This window comes from Grus americana, chromosome 10 (assembly GCF_028858705.1).
Source record: "Grus americana isolate bGruAme1 chromosome 10, bGruAme1.mat, whole genome shotgun sequence".
Taxonomy (NCBI): Eukaryota; Metazoa; Chordata; class Aves; order Gruiformes; family Gruidae; genus Grus; species Grus americana.
In genome coordinates, this window is record NC_072861.1 from 20895292 (window position 1) to 20913801 (window position 18510).

General features: G+C 54.6%; 1 protein-coding gene across 3 annotated transcripts in view; it reads right to left on the minus strand.

Moving 5' to 3' along the window:
• Positions 1-716: 716 nt before the first annotated feature.
• Positions 717-18510, minus strand: part of PCSK6 (proprotein convertase subtilisin/kexin type 6) — a 37185-nt gene continuing 19391 nt past the window's right edge. The window contains exons 8-22 of one of the 3 annotated variants that reach the window (XR_008578633.1): positions 16544-16756; positions 14981-15081; positions 13278-13381; positions 12672-12789; positions 11407-11595; positions 11027-11163; positions 8846-9025; positions 8131-8233; positions 7354-7550; positions 6826-6913; positions 5415-5506; positions 3986-4115; positions 2827-2939; positions 1231-2414; positions 717-1050 (exon numbers count right to left, since the gene is read on the minus strand). Coding sequence is in view for 1 of the 3 variants with exons in the window: in XM_054836994.1 (XP_054692969.1) it covers positions 2317-2414; positions 2827-2939; positions 3986-4115; positions 5415-5506; positions 6826-6913; positions 7354-7550; positions 8131-8233; positions 8846-9025; positions 11027-11163; positions 11407-11595; positions 12672-12789; positions 13278-13381; positions 14981-15081; positions 16544-16756 (1863 nt within the window). In the remaining 2 variants the exon portion in view is untranslated. Of the gene's footprint in view, positions 2415-2826; positions 2940-3985; positions 4116-5414; positions 5507-6825; positions 6914-7353; positions 7551-8130; positions 8234-8845; positions 9026-11026; positions 11164-11406; positions 11596-12671; positions 12790-13277; positions 13382-14980; positions 15082-16543; positions 16757-18510 lie in introns of those variants that run through there. The other 2 variants (XM_054836994.1, XR_008578634.1) reach the window with 2 other exon arrangements.

The window sequence follows — 18510 nt, forward strand, 5'->3', positions numbered from 1 at the left end:
ATTCATTCACATTTATCATCTGTGAAGACCTCTAAGACACAGGAGCCCACAGCAGCACAGCTCCGAGAGAGCATCTTCCCTCGTGGGAGGGCTCTGTTCTTTTCTTTTTACTTAAAGTTCCAGATATCCAGACACTACCCTGGGCACCTGGCCCATGGTTAAACATTGCAAAACCAACACAACAAACAAAAGGCTCTGCAGCTCCCTCCGCTCCCCGGCACACCAGCGGCTCCTCTCCTTCCCCAGCCAGCCGAAGGGGAAGGTGGCCCTGTGGTTCCCAGCTGCTGTGAACCGCGGTGGGGCACTGGGGACCACAGAACGCTCTGTGTATGGGTGGGAAAGGGGAGTGAGCCCCTCTGCGCCCCCACCCACGACCAAAGAATATGCCCAGCCGTGCCCAAGCGCAGCCCCCAACCCCAGCCAGACGGCCCTGGGTGCATTAGAGATGACAGCCCAGCCTGGCACGGGGCAGGTATTTGGGATACGAGTTTCCTCTGAAGGTAAAAGACCTTTATGAGACCAAATGCGAGGTTTGTGCAGATGCAGCTCATCTGTTCCTGAGCCGTTTCTCCCGCAGGTGCTCTGGGCTGATCAGAAGCTCCGGCCAGGACAGCTGCTTTGTCCAGCAAAATAAAGCCATGCGGTGCATCGCTGCCCTGCCCTGCCTCTGGTTGGGATGGAGACTGCACAAATTTGGAAAAAGCACAGATTCGTTTGTCAGGGGAGATCAATAGTTTATTAACTTAAAGGTCAGTTCACCAAAGCTCCATCTTTCCTTGGGTTTGGTCCAGGCAGGTGAGGACTGGTGATGGTGTGGCTCTCCCCTCTTCACCCGGCTGAGGTAAGCTCTAGCGGGCAAGCCCAGGCAGGGCGCGCGTCGTTGCAACCGAAACCAATCCTGGATTATCCCAGCTCCAAGAGGAACCGGTGACAATTCGTACTGTGAATTTCATTGGCAAAAGGTTTAACTCGTTAAAACTATTAACAATGAAAATCAGAACACGAAGCGTAGGAAAGAGTGTTTACATACATCTGGTGCAAAGAGCGGCTCTGCAAGGTCAGAGAGGAGAAAAGGAGAAGGACATAAGACACAAAAAGATTCCCCACTCCCATATAAAAAATAGTCTACAGAGAAAAAACAAGGATTGTATAAGTTATTTTTTAAAAATCTGTAAAACAACATAGCCAAGGATATTTTAAACACAATTATATAAACACCACATGACTTACTATTAAGAGAGAGCATGACAAGGTTTGTTTCGGGGAAGGGTTTTGTAGAATTACGAGTTTCCTGGCTGGATCCCTGGAATGTCTCTTTTGGAAACAGATGCCCAAGAAAAATCACTGCTGTGGACAGGAGGATTTTGTAAGAGAGAGGGGTATACGCAGCACAACAGGGGAAGGATCGTAACGCAAAATGCCGGAAGAGATTAATTGGGACACCATCTCATTTAGAGGAAGGATCTAGCTCATTCCAGAACTGAATTAATCAGCAACTTACTAGCAGTTCCAGGAGGGAAATACATTTCATGGTAAGGCTGTGACCCCACAGGCCGGTCCGTACAGACGAGCCCCCTGAGTCCGTAAGACTCCCTGTAGGCACACGGGTTTTGCCTGCCTGCAATTACCTGCCAGGCAAAGCCCCGCCGGACTCGCTGGGCTGACACATGTGCAGAGCCATGGGGACCAGCTCTCGCTTTGGTCCTCAAATCTCCAGTTATTGCCACGGCCAGAGAGAAACAGCTACCGACCGCATCCGAACAGGAGTGCCAGAGCGGGCTTTAGGGCACCGCTCCGGGAAACACCTAATTCATCGTTTTACGTATGTACAGAGCACGGCGCCGGCCGTTCGCAATGCAGGTTTATATCAGCCGTCACCTAGCAGAAAAGGGTACCAAAAATTGAGCCAGAAACGGCTCTTTCTTCGCAGACGTGGGAAGTCCTGCATCCTTTGCAGCGAGGGCTCCCGCCAGCTGCTCGGAGCGGGCAGATCAGTAGGATTTCTCAAGGAACCAAGCATGTGTACATGGATCATGCATCGGTCCCTGCTCACGAGGAGTGTTTGAGAGTATTAATATCACCGCTTGTCTGTTGCCTTTCAGGACTCGATCATTCAGGGTACAATCCAATCTCTGCTTAACATATTGCTATAGAAACGCGCTGACAGTGATATTAAAGCTATCAAACTTACGAGCGAATGCTTGACAGCACCATGTAAACTCTCCCAAAGCTGAAAAAATAAACTTTCGTCCTAAACATTTGGCAAAACTGGGCTGGCAGTTGGTGGAAGTCCTGGATGGATGCAGCCGCTGAACTTTACCCGGCCATAAGACACGTCTGACAGCAGAACTGCACAAACAGCTTCTTTTCACAGAGCTTGTTTGATTTCACCATCTCACAGAAAGTCTTGTCAGCTGGGAGGCCGAGGCAAGGAACAAGAGAAAATGAGAGCAGATTAACATTTTAAATAAACAAACATTGCACGTAACAGGCGGTGCAATTCGTTCCAGTGTTGGAGGAGAGAGAATTGAAAAGGAATCACTTTTTAAGGGCATCTTTCACATGGTTTTAATGAAGGAATAAAGCAGCTTTGCAGCAAGTGGGATAATTAGCCCCAAGACTAAACTGTAACGAAACACAAATGCTTGGATGCGTTTGAGCAACAGGCAGATATCCAGCCGGAGCCTAGCTCGCTGCAGCCGTGCCCCAGCAAGCCCAGGACCTGCAGCACTTTCAGCTTTTTGCTCTGAAGGGAATCCCCAAAACCCCTCATTTTTGCTACCAGGGAAGCACTATGGTGCCAGTGGTTCTGCCACAACTACTTACCGTTGGTACAGGTTTCATTTGTTACACAGGAGCCGCCGAGGAGGCTGAAACCTTCTTTACACCTGAGGCAGTTTCCGCTGGAGCCCTCGCAGGCTGAGCAGTGGTCATCGCACCTGGAGAAAGAGACCCCAGCGTGGTCTGAATCGGCACCGACACCCCGACCCTGGCCTTCCAAAATGGGCTGTCGGCCAGCTAACGTGTCTGCCGGCACTGTGACATCCAGACTCAACCGGAGGATGTGGAAAACAGCAAATCTGAAGCTTGAAAAGTTATTGAAGCTCTACGAAAAATGAGCTTGGTGGTGGCAGCTGGATGCCCAGTGATAGCTAGTGACATCCCAAGAGCGCTCATCTGTTGGGAAGGCTCAGCGGGACACGTGCCTCTCTTCCCAGCAATCCCAGTTAGAAAAAGGGCTGCAAGGGGAATCTGTGCTGCTCCCACCTATTTGCTCAGGGAAAAGAGCCCATCAGCTGTGCCTCCTGCCTGGGGATGGTGGCTTGCAGAGACCGTACCCGAAATCCCTGGGAAGGGATGCTGGACCCCTGCTCCTCCCTGCTGGATGGCCAGCGTGGGTGAGTGAAACCCTGGGCAGGCAGGCACTGTGCTACGTGTTCCCAAGTCACCTTTAATCCTTCCCTTTCATGTTCGCTTTAATGAGGCTGAATCCACTCCCACTCCCCACTCAAAGCGCAGAGTGCCAGCGAGTGGGAGCAAATTGCTGCCTCCCGGCATCTCCCAGTCTCCCGCATGCAGCCCCCATGCTGGGCCACGCTCCTCCAACACGGCCGCGGGGCAAACAGAGCAGGTTTGATTGAAAGCTGGAATACTTGCCTAAACATCACCATTCCTCGTCCTCCCACACCTCCTCCAAAGAGCCTGGGGCCAGGGCTGAGCCCCTTCCACTGTAGCCCTAAGACATCTTGGCTGGCTGGCTCCGGCGGGGGAGCGTGCAGCTTCGCTGCTGTTAAATGTATAGGGCAGGGCCGTGTGGGGTCCAGCCCCATGGCTGCCCTGGCTCCCTCATCCCTATTTTAATTTCCCTAGTAAACAGCTCCAGCTGTGAGCTGTTTCCAGCATTTTTTTTTTTTTTTAATCACTGCTGCCAGCGCTCTCCATCGGTCCTGGCTTTGTTTCGGTTGCGATTAGGGAGGTAACGTACCTCTTGCAGACTTTGTTGGGCAGCCCGTGGCTGTCGGCGGGGTAGAAGCCCTCGCGGCAGGCGGGGACGCAGCGCCAGTGGGGTGCAGGGGCCTCGGGGGCACAGGGTGCGCAGTCCTCCTCGCCCAGCCCTGCGGGGACAGGGGAGAGAGCAGATAACGTGGGCGGTTTCGGAGACAGGAGCCACGCCGCACCAGCACGTCGGCACCCCTGCACGAGATGGGCAGCGCCGGCTGGGCTCTGCCCCGTTCATGGCCGGGAGCAAGCAAGCTGCTTGTCGTGCCACCGGGGTCCTGCACGGCTGCTTGGCTCCCACCCCAAAAAACTCATCTCCCATCCCAAAAAAAAACCCAGCTCCCACCTCAAAAAACCCAGCCAGGACCCAGCGTCCTGCCCTTCTGCAGAGCCAAGAGCCGGTCACAGGGGCTCAGTGGGGGACGGCACGTCAAAATGCCCTCTGGGGCATCAGCCACCGCTCCTAAGCGTGCGCCAGTTTAGCTTTCCCACCCTATGCAGAGTAAAACGTGGAAAAAGAGATGCTAAACTGGGCTGCGGAGGAGCTGGAGGAGGGAAGGAGCTGGGAAAGCAGAGGGCCACGCTCTGACGCCGGTGCCTTGCGGCTGGACAGCAAATCGTGGTGATGGAAGTGGTGTTATTAGAGGCCTTCCACGCACCAGGCTTGAGAAATGGTTATGCAGGAAAAGGAGATGAAAAAAGGTTTGAAAAATAATTGTGGTGAAGTACATTTACACTGACTGGAATAAGAATTAGAAGGGAAGTAATTTTCTTAAGGGATTAAGAGTCTGTTCCCTTCCACGCTTGCCAACAAGATCAATAAATATTTTGGATTTAGTCTTAGGAAATTGCCCATGTATGATAGATGAGATTCACACCACTGAACATGAATTGTCTAGAGATCATATTATCATCAGATCTATGATGATTTCGAGGGCAGACACAAACATTAACAATGGAAAATAATTGGACTTTCAAGAAATGAAAAAGGCAGGATTTAAAGGGAACACTGAGCGACTTTGGGCAGCAGGGGGAAGCCGGCAGTGGCCAGCCCAGCCCCGTGGGGCGGCCGGGATAACGCACCTCGGCTGCCTGACATTTTTATACATTGCAAAGCCATCTTCCATCACTCCGAGAGGGTTTTACGGCCTCCCCCACAACCTTATTAAACTAAAGCACCTGGCTTCAGAGGGATCGGGAAATAAAGAATGGCTCTAATAAAAATATAAAAACTCCCTAAAAACCTTTCCAATATGAACGTATTCCCAGGACCTTGTGGGATGTGCTGGAAAGCTGGGATTGCTTCCGCTCCGGCGCACTCTGCCTTGGCTCGGGGTGGGTACGGTGGGCAGCGGCTCTTGATGCACGAGGGTTTTGGGGTTTTGCATGGGGATGCTGCGGGGCGAAGGACGTACCTGTGCTGGCAGAGCAGGTCTCGCACCGCCGGGGCTCCCGGCTGAGGTACATGGCGGGCTGGCACTCCGGCACGCAGCTCTCTCCTGCCAGGCTGCCAGGAAAGCAGAGAGCAGGTTTGCACCCGAAGCTGCAGGCTCTGGGGACCCGACACAGCCCGTCCCCATCTCCCCATCCTCCAGTGCCCTACAGCAGCCTCAGCTCACAGCACAGGAGGTGTCGGAAAGCCAGCCAGCGCTTCAGGAGAAATTAAATTGCTGCCTGGACCCAACGGACAGCTGCAGGTTCCTTAATTAAGTATCCAGGAGGAAATTAAATTATTTTTTCCCGTGGGCAGCCACCCAGGCTCTCCTAAAGACCTTTTGCACCGCGAGGCTCCCCGGAATAAAAGGAAATTGGTTCAGTGCCGTGGCTGGGCTGGTGCTGCTTCACCGTGGCAGGGATGATTTGAAGTCCTGACTTAAAAGGATATTGGACAATAAAAAGCAAGCGCCATGTGGATTATGTCTGACAAGTGCCTCCACTTCTGCTTTTCCGAGGGAGTAGATAATCTTTTGGCAGCGGCAATTTCCTTGTCTGAGAGAGCCCTGCTGCTACACCGTGGCTCTGGCCCACTTACAGCCCCTGAGCGAAGCAAAGCGCTACGGGATCGTACTTCCACGTGAGCTTGGGGATGGAAAACAGCTCCTCCCCAGTGCCGCGGCTGCTCGCCGGCGGGGCTGGGCTCTGCATCCCGCTGGAGCCGTGGGGCCAGCAGCAAAGGCACCCAGTGCTCCTCGCAGGGTCGGAGCTGCCCCGCCTGCACCCACATTGTTGGAAAACCACTATCCTACACTAGCCCTACTCAACAGGTACATCGGAAAAAAATCTCCTGCAAGGCTGAAGCTGAGGGAAGGGTTTCTGCACTTGGAGGGAGCATTTTCAGCCTGCCCGGAGCAGCTCAGCCCGGTACTGGCTCTGCCAGGTGAGCAAAACCAAGAGCCCCATTTGGCTGGGACGGCTCTGACGGAGCCGCCCGAGACTCAGGAGGAAACACGCAATTTGCAACGTGCAGTGTAAATGTTTTCATTGCTTTTTTTCTCCCCTATTTGAGATGCTGTGACGCCGGGAGCTGCTCTTGTCACAGGTCACCAAATTTGGATGAGAACTTCTGAGCCTGCAGCACAGCACTTACCCACCACCCTGGCAAGTGCTGGACAAAAGGAAATTAAATTTAAATCATGCTTTTCAGCTGAGAAAGGGACATAAAGCACCACTTTTAAATTCCCAGCTCCGTGCCACAGCTGCAGTACAATGGAAGCAGGATCTTGGGTCTTTAACTAATTCACTCTCTAATTTCCTATTGGTTTTCCCAAATTTAAACCGCAGGTACCAATGCCGCAGGTATAAACTCCTCCCGTGCTGGTATTTTACCTGAATCCCTCTTTGCATGCAGTACATTTGTCTGCTTCGCCGACACATTTTTTACAGCTTTGATGACATTTCAGACAGCGTTTCTGACCTTTCAAAAAACAAAGTGAGGCAGGGAGAATAAAATCCAGACAGTGATTTGCAAGCGGCAGTCGGAGCTGCAAAGCCCCGCTGCACCCCAGTGCCAGCTCCCCGGGGCCGAGAGGGACGTTCCCCCCCTCCGCGACGGGTCCTTGCTATTGCAGATGACCTTATCTGTCATTGCTTGCTAGGAAGAAATACCCTTTGCAAGCAGCTAGGATCATTAATTACAGTCTTCTAATTAAGAGCTGAGTTGAGCACCTCTGCTTTGCACCACCCTCTAAACACCCAGAGGTTTTCCTCCTCCCTTCACCGTGCAAAGTGAGTTGAGGAGGAAAATTCAAAGCCAATACTCAAAAATCAAGGTATTTTCTCCACCCATAGCACTTAATATAGAAGCAACCCCTGCATATCCTCATGCTACAGCTTGCAACTCATAAACATCCTTACGTTCCTCGGCGTAAAAACCGGGCGGACACAGCACCACGCAGGTGCTCATCTCCTGGTGATGGTAGAGGTTCCGCTTGCACGTCGTGCACTGGGTCGGTCCCCTCCCGATGCAGCGCTCGCAGCCCTTGTAGCACCGGCGGCATCTTCGGGCACCTTTGTCACCAAAAAACCCCGCGGGGCACGAGCTCACGCACATCCTGGGGAAGGAACCGAGAGCGCCCGGGCTTTGGTGCCAACAGCCGGCCACCTCCCGGCAGTCAGGAGCCCGCCACTGTCCCCTCACCTGCAGCGTTTGGGGTGTCCCCCAGCCTTGGCAGCGATTTGGGCTCGTTTACTTCTTTTTCTTAAGATTTAGGGTGTCTTGAATGTCATGGCTCTGTAATACAGAGCTGGGGACTCTCTTGGCCAGCAACCCCAACTTATGGGTAAACTCTCCCTGTGCCAACCCAAGAGATTGAGGAGTGGAACCCCCAATTCCAGGAGTGATTTGGCACCTCAGCGAGCTGTCCCTTGGCTGTGGGTGACCCCAGCCGGTGAAGCCAATGCTTCTCCCCCAGCCTGATTACACAGCCAGGGTCCTCCAGGGCTCTGCAGCTACGTGTCCCCCACCTCATCACACCGCAGTCCAGGGCAGGGATTCCCACGCCTCCTCCCCTCTCCATTTTCTCTCTCATATGCTTCTTTCTCTGTGCAAACATCTATCACCCACGCTGCGGTGCGAGCCCTGGGGAAAGGCACTGCCCGGGGACCCCGCGGGGACACCCCACCACCCCTCACCTGCCGGTTTTCACGCTGCCCAGGCTGTAGTGGATGCAGTTCAAGCACTGGTCGGCGTTGGGGCCGTCGCAGCCCTGGTCGCCGCACTCGGGGTGGCACGGACCTGGGAAGGGAGAGACCGGCTCAGCGCGGGGAGAGGCTGAGCATCCCCCAGACCCCACTGCCAGGATGCTCTGAGCACACCCTCCCTGACCCACGGACGCGGGGAAGAGGCTGGGGACCCTCCACCTATCTTATTCTGTATCTATATCTTCCAGATCTTATATATCTCATCCTATCTATCCTATGGAGCTGCATGGCTCCGGGCGCTCGCCTCTCCTCCAGCTCATCCTCCCCAGCATGAATCCCACCCAGCCGTACCCCGGCTGAACTCCCTGGTGCAGGAGCAGCTTTGAAAGAGGGGCCGGCCCCGCTCCTTGGGGACCGGCAGGGACGCCTGCCTGTGCCCACGCCGGACGAGGGGGAAGGTGGGCAGAGGAGCTTTTTTTACTCCTCAGACAGCTGCACCACCAATTTGTGGCGGGAGCGCTGGGACGGGGCGTTTGCTAACTTCTAATTTCGCCGTCCCGCTGCCCATGCCAGCCGCAGGCACCGCTCCTCCCAGCCCGCCCTGGTCCCAGGCAGGATCAGGCCTCGTGGGTCCCCCAGTTTATCCGGGTTCACGTTTTTCGGGGTACATTGAGGGGGACAATGCTGCAGCTCGGCCGATGCTTACCCGTGTACTCCTCTTCCTCCTCCACCACCTCCACCTGGCTCTGCAGGAAGGCGGCTCTCGATGGCTCCATCTCTGACGCCGGCACCTCCAGCGTCCTCCCGCGGGACTGGGGGCTGCCCAGCGCCGTGTAGGGGTGCTCGGCCGTCCCGTAGAAGAGGAGGCTCCACTCCTTCAGCTTCCCTGTGAGGAAGGCACAATGTCACCCATCCCGCTCCCTGTCCCGCTCCTCCCCGGGGACCCGGCTTTGGGGGAAGCAGGAGGAGGATGGACTGGATCATCAGGGCTTCACCGCCGGCACGGCAATGCAGAAGCAAACAGTGAACGCCCAGAAATGTCCATGAGCCCCTGAGCTCCCAGCCCGCACAAATGCAGCCGTTTAAGACACCTACAAGGGATTTTTTATTCTATAACTCATCTGACGAACCACAGCATCATCATGCCTTCATGCCCAACGCATGCGGAGAGAACCATTAACTTTAAAAGCTCCATAATGGAGGATTAGTTCTGTCTGATAAAAGCCGCCCAGCACACACCGGATTATTTCTTGCTGCTCTTGTTCCAGCTACCCTCCTATCCGACATGTCAGAGGTCTGAGCTCTGTGTCCCCCAAAACACTGCGGGGGCCACCGGAGTCTGCGCTGCACCCAGGGGCTGGGAACCCTCCACGGCCTGACACCCATACCCCAATCCATGCCGCTTTTGGGAGGGGGTCCAAAAAATGCTGCTGCTTCTTTCCAGTGCTGTTTTTCTTTCAATTCCCCATCAACGCGAGTCACTTCCATGGCACACTTGGTTTTAACTACTAATCCCCGCGTTTCCAGCAAAGGCTTAAAATTTCCAACGCCCAAATCCCTTGGGTCTCCGAAAGGGCTGAGAGGCTCCACCTGCTGCAAGCGAGCAGCGCCGGTGTGGAGCCGGCAAAGGGGCGAGCTCGGGCGGCCTCAGCCAGGGAAGAGCCCAGCCACGCGCATCCGCTGAAAGAATTAAATTTGCTTTAAATCTAAAATGTCCCACGTGAGGAAAGCCCGGGTTGCGTGGGGCTGATGCTGGGGATGCAGCAGTGCCAGCGACAGGACACTCAGCGTATTTAATTGGTATTAAAGTAACCAATTTAATTGGTTTAATTTAATGATCTTAAATTAACATTTAATACTCGTTCCTCCTGCGGGATGGAAGCATCGTCCCTCTTTTTCCTCCCGCTTTGCCCTCTCTGCTTCAAACCCGGTGCAGACCCTTTGACTTAACATGCTCGTTTTCATTTCATTTTGCAAAGCCGGGTAAAGCCGAGCCCTGATGCCCACGAGGGGCTCAGAAACACCCGCCGCAAACTGTAAATACAGGGGGAAAAGCAGCTCCGTGGGCGCTTCGCTGCCGCTCTCCGAGTTCAAAAGACTTCGGGTGAAGGCAGCAAACAGAAACCCTTTCTGCACAATGAACCCCCACGTGCGCCTCCTGCCAGAAAGTTGTGTGGGAGAGGTTTTTTTTTAATATACTCCTGGCTTCCTATCAATGAGCGTGTGGATTTTAACACCCCCGCAACGCGCGCCAGCCCCAGGCAGGATGCTTCGTGCTCTGTTGCCACCAGCCGGCGAGGCGGCTGCCCCTTCCCGGTGGGGCCGGATCCCGCCAGCCTGGCTCCTTTGCCAGGAAGGGGTCAGGGAGCAGGCGGCCAAGCCGGGGAGAAGGGGGGGACACGGCAGAGTTGGGGACACGCAGGGGGCCAGGCTGAGCCCAACCACCCCCTGCCCGCGCAGCGCGGTGACAGCCCGGGGAGGATGTCTGTCTGTCCGCAGCCCGAGGGGCATCGTCCCCTTGCGCCGTTGCACAACCAGCCCACACGCCAGATGTCCCAGCAGCGATGCAAAAACAAACAAACAACAATTACAGCTCTCGGGTTTCCTCATTTTGACTCATTACAGTTTAATTTTGGAAACCTGGCTCTCGGTTGCAGCGTGTTTGCTGCTGGGAGAAAAACCCGCTCCCGGCTCAGCCAGACCGGCAGCCTCCTGCGCTCAGAGCTGAAGTTTTATTCCCATTTTTGAAACATTTGGGCAATACAGTTTTGCTGAAGACCATAAAGCACACAGCAAAAGTTACGGCCACGCGAAGCAGCCTGCAAAGAGCTTTGGAGCGAGGGGACCGGCAGGCGCTGGGGGAACATGGGCGCTGGAGGACCCTTACCTTGCACCGCGGGGTTGCGCACTTGGGATGGCGTGTCGTGGATCTCCAGGGTCCACTCCCCTGCCGCCCGCTCCCCCCAGCAGTGGACAGTCATGAACTCCCAGCCCTTGAACCCCTCGTTGGAGTGGTCAAACACCCTGCAAGGGTAACGCCGTGCATCAAGAAGCATGACTTTGAATGACTTATTTAATTGGAAAAGGTAGACAGATAATTAAGGATTTTAGGGAGCCTTGCATGCACCCACCCTTGCACAGAGCCCTCCTGCAGCTGGGGCCTGAGCATGCCCCCCGCCTTCCCAAAAAACCTGAGCAAACTTGCAGCAACCCCCTAAATGCGGATGCTGCCCAGCCCAGACGCGCACTGGCTCCAGCCACTCTTACCTCCGGGCGAGAAGTTGCGACCTGGTCCCCGCCGGAGAGATGAGGCTGATCTGGAGGTCGCCCCGGCGCGGGTGCGAGATGCTGAGCCGCACCACGACGTGCTCCAGGTAAAGCACGTGCTGGTCGCGGTGCTCGGCGCAGGCGCTGCTGAGGGTGCTGGTGCGCAGCACGTGATCCGCTCGGATGTACCTGCCGGCAACGGGCAGAGCGTCGTGTTGGGGACAGCAGCGCTGCCTGGTTCCCCGCAGCATGGAAGCCCAGTTAGATTTGAACCTGGTCTCTTACTGCTTCATGGCAGAAACTACCTCACCCTCCATTGCAATAGAGTGTCCTAGCACGGGAATTTGCTGAATTGCTCGATTGTAATGAGATGGGTTTGAACTGCTTCTAAGATCTATGCCTTATGGGCTGCAAGGGCGCTGCTTTAGTATAATTATCAGCGCAGCATTCCTCTTTGGATTGTAATTAGTGTCTGTATCAGATAAATAGTTTCATGAACACACTTGGCTCCAAATTCATTCCTGCTTTGCATACGTGAGTCTTCCAAAGGAACTGCTTTTCTGATGAACAACTCTCTTGCTCTACAGCCAGGCAGTGGTAAAGCAGGAGGGTCCATTTGGTCAGATCCCTGACCCGTTAACCTAGCAGGGACAGACCGACCAAGGACGAGCTAAGCTGGTTTGAACCTGAAGCCAAATTCCAAGAGAGCCCAGACACCGGGAATTTGGGAAATCTTGCAACAAAGCACCATTTTTTGGTGTCTTCCATCAAGACGAGGTGTTTGGGGGAAGAGGGAGGAGAGCCCAACACATCACCGCTCAGGCAGGACCCAGCAGGCCAGTTGGTTTTGGTCTCCCTAAGCCATTTCCAAAATGGCACCACCAGCCCTCAAAAATCCCCTGCTGATGATCCATCTTGGAAGCAAAAGCACAGAAAGGACAAAAATAAATCACCTCCCATTAAAGCTGGTCCTGGAGAGCCCCCACGGGACCTGCTCTGAGCTGGGCCATAGGCACAGACCCCAGCTGGGCACTTCTAGGTCAATAAACAGACCTTGGGGTGGATGGTGCAGGTCACTCTGACCATAAAATCCATGAACATCACCTCGCCGTACATGAGCTTGTCCCAGCCACCTTAACTCCTAATTTTGATTTCCAAATGCCGGGACAGTGGCTGAGCCTTCGCATTGCCAGAGCTGGCTCCACCAAAGCTCCTTCCAAGCAGCCACCTGCCCTGGGAGAGCCTCCCCACCCCACAACACTCACTTGGGCACCCTGTCCAGGCTTCCCACGCAGACGTGCTGGGGAGGGACTGCCTTCCACTTCTTGGCTTCAACCACAATAGCGTCTGCATCCACCAGACCGAAGCCATATAGATGGCTAACTGGAAAGAGAGAAGACTCAGAGAAACCCACTGCCTTCTAAGCTGGGGTCAGGAGCTCCTGCTCAGCACCTGGTGGAACATCCTCCAACCACTGGGGAAGGTGTGGAGTTGACCCCACTGGGGTATGAGGTGCTCCAACATGTGGAGCACCAACACCCTGCCCAATTTACACCCCAAATCCACACTGGCGCCATGGAAAACCCACTGCCGGGAGCAGCCCACCGAAGGGAGCAGGCAACGCTGCAGCTCAGGAGACCCTCCACCAAACAAGGCTTCCAAGCCTCCACCAAGCAAGGCTTCCAAGCATCTCGCCCCACTAATTACAGCCCTCTCCTCCCTCTGCTCAACAACCTGATGGTTGGACCCCCCAAGCCAGCTGAGAGCAGCCATCCAGGGTGAACGCTCCCACGAGTGAAGCTCTGGGGAACCTTTATTTTCCCTTGGGTGGCCATTTTTGCCACGCCACCTCCGCCCCCACGGCCCCTCACCTTTATGCCCCGCGCCGTTGGTCTTCCAGTCGGCCGCTCGCAGGTGCACCGGCCGCGAGGTTTTGACCAGCAGATGCTGGACATCCCTCCAGGTGAGCAGGGGGCTGCAACAACACGAGGCTCATGGGACGGCTCTGCTGCTCCCAGTCTTCCCAGCAGCAGCAGGGACTCCCACTGGGTTAAAAAAAAACCACCCCCAAACCTCTTTCCTGCTCCAAAAGAGCATGAATCGATGATTTAAATGCTGGCCAGCACTTGGGGTGCCCCCGCAGAGTGGGGTGCCCCGGGGAGGGATGCCACGTGCCCACAGGCGTTGCAAGATTTATTCCTGGCCAAGGGTATTTAGCTCTCCTGCTCCAGGGTATAACTGGAGCAAATCAGGAAGGTCTTCCCCATTTTCTTGTGGGAAATCCGAGAACGAAGCACATCCTGAGGCAGGGTACCGGGCTCAGCAGCTTCCTGATACACGCCGCTGAGCAAATCTTCCCTTTATAGGAATAACAGCAAAAATTGCTGGAAAAAACCCGTGGGTTACCCATTTAACAGAAAAATGAAACTCAAAGTGTTTCCAACCCCCTCCCCAGGCTGGGTTTACATGAAGTTTGTGTGTCAGGGTGCTGGACACTGAGCGCTGTGTGCTTTTGAGCCCCCCCCCCCCAAAACCCCAGCCCAGGGATATTGTCGAAGAATTTTCCATGTTTTTCTTACAGTCAGTTCTTCAGCGTCTCGAGCTGGGATTTATATTGCTCTCGAGCAACATTTAAGAAAAGAAATTCAATTTATTCCTTCTTGTCATAATGCAGTGCCTGAGCACCAAGCTCTGGTACTTAATGTTGCGTTTTATGCCTCAGCTAAACAATTCAAAAATTACATCTAAAGCTCTTAATATATTTGTAATGAAAACGGCATCTCCGGAAACATGCTCACCCGACCTGGGCGCTGCGATTAAATTGGAGGAGAGGGACTGGAGCCGACACGCTGTGATCACTGTCCCCAAACACGAGCACACCGCTGCCCTGCGGCTTATTCAAGCCCTTATTTTTATTTCCACCCCATAAAAACAATAACAATAATAATAATAGCGTGAAGCTCATGAGAAGATGCTCCACGGAGCAACATGGGGATGCCCAAGGGGTGAGCGTGGTCCCCTGCAGGGCTCCTCCTGGGCTGGGGGACCAGGATGGGACCAGGATGGGACCAGGATGGGGACAAGCAGCTCCTTTCAACCGGGGAGCGTGTCGCCGCTGGTCACGCGTGTGGGTTTTTCGACATTATGCAAAAATAGTCCTTTTCCCTCAGAAATGAAACACTTGCTGAAACCCATCACTTCTACAGACATTTTCCATTTTCCGTGATGTTTTCTGACACTTTTTTTCCAGGAAGTATTTATAAAACTCCTGTTGGAGCTGGCTGTCAGCGGTTTCAATGCACCAAATGAAAAGCCTGACTTATCTCACCAACCCCAACTTTTCAACAGATGGCAACAAGTGAAGAATTAGCTCAATAAAACACCTGCAGGAAGATTATATGCAAAACAACACTCTCAAACCTTGCCAAAAAGGAGCGATTTAGAATAACTTTGCCCCAGTTTGAGTTGCTCCAGAGGAAAAAAAAAACCAAACACCTTTTTTTTCCTGGTTTTGCTCGCAGGGTACTAAATGTGGAAACATCGCCCTGCAAGCCGGCGGCGAGGTTACACTTACTTTGCCTCCAAAGCCAAGGCGATGATGCCCGCGACCATGGGAGCGGACACGGAGGTGCCGGTGTGGCCGTCTGTGCAGCGGTGCCGGAGGTCCGTGGTGACCTGCGGAGAGAGAAGCTGTAGCCCTGCGCCGCTGGAGATGCTCCTGGCGTGGCGTTACCCCGTCGACCCCCCCTCCAGATTTCCTCGGGATGCTGCCAGCGGGGAGCTGAGCCTGCGGGTACCCAAACCTGCCTTGGCTCTCGGGCCATTGGGGTGCTCTGAGCCCCAAAAAATGGGCTGCGGAGACATTTGGCACATAGGAAAACAGCCCTGCTTACATTTTCCTTTGGTCAAAGGTGCAAAAACTATTTGAAAGGGGAAAAATGTTCAGTTTTGCTCTGGGTCAGCTGGAGGAAAAGCTGTGGATGGGAGCGGTGTGAGCAGGGCAGGGCTGGCATGGGTACGCACCCATGGGTGCACGTTGAGCTGTGCCATATTAAACATTTTCCTTAAAAGCTCCAGCTCCTGGCATCGGGCAGGATTTTCCGTTTGCATGGGGAAAAAAAAAGAAAAAGAAAAAAAAAAAGCAATTTCCAGCTTTTATGCTTGGGTGCCAAAAGCTCAGAGAGAGAACGTGGGCAAAAAGATGCTCAGTGAGTTACATTTTTAAAAGGCTCCTGGGTTTTGAGTTAATCTAGTGATTTTTTGAAGGAAGGAGGATGTGCCACCCAGTTTCTCCTCGAGGTGCCCCTGGCAGCTGATTTTTCACCCGGTGATGCTCCAGCAGCCCTGGGCTGGCGCTGGCCTCAGCCATGCAAACGCTCTGTAGTGCCATGAAAACAGCCCCAACGAGGCACTTGGACTCTGAAAATTAATCTTTTAGGGTCCAAACAAATCACTCTTGAATTAAATAAAAAAAATTGACTTGTAAAAAACCCCACATTTTTTGTCAAAAAAACTAATTTGGGTGGAAAACTCCCTCCCAGCTCGGGTAAGGCACCGTGCCAGTGGGGGGTGTTTTACCACCCGAGGTTCCGATGATGCACGGGGACATCAGTAACGAAAGGCCTTGCTGTGACGAGACCACGGCAGCTGTTGGGACAGGGCAAATACAGCCGGGGCAGCAGGGAAATCCAGGCTGATCCACACGTGGACACGCTTTCAGGCAATTCTTGGGCTCCAAAAAGTCTCTGCTCCCCGTTTGGCGTTGCCACATCCCTGCCAAACGCCTCCATCCTCCCTCTTCTTTTCTCTCTCAGCCTGAAAATCCTCAAAAATCCCCCCTTTTTTTTTTTTTTTTAGCAAGGGACAGTGAACAAGCACTTTGGGGCACAGGTAAATATTTGCACGGGTATTTTTGCAAGCCTCCAGCCCTTTCACCCATTTACCAGGGAAAACACCACATCCCTGAGCTCTTCCCAAGAACCACAGCAATTTTGGCCCCACCATAAAAAAGCACGAGCAAAACCCACTGCAGGGCTAAAAACAAAGCCCGGCTCTTACAACCGAGCCATCATCCAGCCCAGCCACGCAGAAAACATCGAGGGGATGCTGCCCCACTCGATGTCGGGGTAAAACTTACTATTTTCCGCTCGTAAAAAGCCCCGCTGCTGTAGGTGGTGGCGAGGGTGGAGGCACACTCCTCCAGGTACCAGGGTTTGTAGCCGTTCTCGGTGGTGCTGCTGATGGAGATGGTGTAGATGCTGTTGGTGTAGCCGTCACAGGAGCAGTAATCACCCTCTCTGCCGCCGTTCCCCGATGCCCAGACGAAAATGGACCCCAAGCCCCTGCGGCCCTGCGGGCAGAGAGGGGATGGGGGGTGAGGGGAGGTGTTTGACTGGGATGTCTCGGCATGGGAAGCCCCCCGCCCGGCGCTGGGATGCCTGATTTTGGGGTCAGAAGGTAGGGTTTGGTTAGGGTGGATGGGACCCATCCTGCCCAGCGCTCAGTCCCCTGGGTCAGCCCCCACAAACGTGCCCCTGGGCTTGGCCAGCCCCAGTTTTACAGGCAGCGACTCCCAGCGAGGATGGGAGAGCCTCCGGCGATGGGGATTTTGGCATCTTCCATGGGCTCTCCTGGGGGAAACCCTCTGGGGTGCTCAGAGCCCCGGGACCAGGCGGTAACACCCGGCGCGGCGCTTTCTGGGGTGCAGGGATGGCCCCACGGGAGGAACCGGCAGAAAACCCCCAAAACCCACATCTCCCTTGCCCCGAGCCCACAAAGCCCTTCACACCCACCCCCCCGAACCATCAGAAACCTCCCCCAGCCTATCTTTTATGTTCCTTTTGTTTGTTTTTTATTTTTTAATCTCAGCCTTTTCCCTCCCCATCGCTTGGCAGGAACATCTGATGGAGCCGTCCCCACCGGGTAGAGCTGCGGGAGCGCACCGGGAATTGGGGGGGGGGGGGGGCGGGAGGGGTGTGCCAGCCACCCAGACCTCCCCGGAGCCGGGGGAAAATCCCACCCGGCGGCAGCAGCCACGGTGCCAACGAGGGGCCCCTAACGAAGCCGATGGTGCGGGGGCGAACATCGCTCCTCCATCCGAACTTCTGCCAGGGTCCCCAGGAATAACCCAGCCCCGTGGGGGTTCACAAACAGGGTGCTACCGTCCCAAAGGAGGGGTTTGGTGACCCAAGGGGGTTCGGGGCAGGAAATGAAGTGGCTGGTTCTCTTCCCTGCCCCACAAGGCAGGGCTCTCCAGGGAGAGCGGCACGCTGCCAGGCTTGGCAGGCGATGGAAGCACGCGGCGACGGAGCAGCCCCATCCTCCCCGCAGCTACTCCTGCCACGGACGGAGAGATTTCGGCACTAGCCTGGGCAGATCTGGTGTTTACCTCCCTCCCACTGCTCTCCGGTGGTTTCCTCCACAAATAACAATAATAATAATAATAATAATAATAATAATAATAATGAAGCAGCTTTGCTCCAGAGGAATTCACTGGGATTTATCGTGGGTTTTAAGCGCCGAGGGGAGAGGGATGGTTTATTACCTGTCTCGCCCTCCCCCTGGGGCAGAGGCTCTCTGAGCTGACCCTGCCGCTGGATACACAGGCTAAGTCAGGCTCTTTCCCTGCTTTATGAAAGTTTTCATTATCCGGGCTGCCTCCCAGCCAAACTGGGTGGGTATTTCCTTAGCAAAGATTTGAAAGAGCTGTCTGGAGCTCTGCAAGAAAAAGTGCAATTGCAAAGGGAATTATTGCCCTGCCCCGCATCACGGAGAGCTCGACCCAGCTCACCAGCCCACCAAGCCCGCTGCTGGCATCTCCGGTCCCGCTTTCCAGGGTTTCCTGGATCTCTGAGGCAGCAGCATCCCAGCCCACGTGCTCAGCGCAGGCAGCGACCGTCTGGCTTTCCAACACTAAAATCCACCCATCTCCAAGGACCAGCCCTGCCGCATGCAACCCCGGCTTTCCTAAATCACTAATCGAAGGGATAAAACCAGGCACCGATCGCCGAAGGCGCGTGGAGACGTAGCAACGATTTCACTTGGGGTAAACAGACGAGGAGACAGACCTCCCCTGCATCCCGCACCCCGAGCGTTGCAGCCATG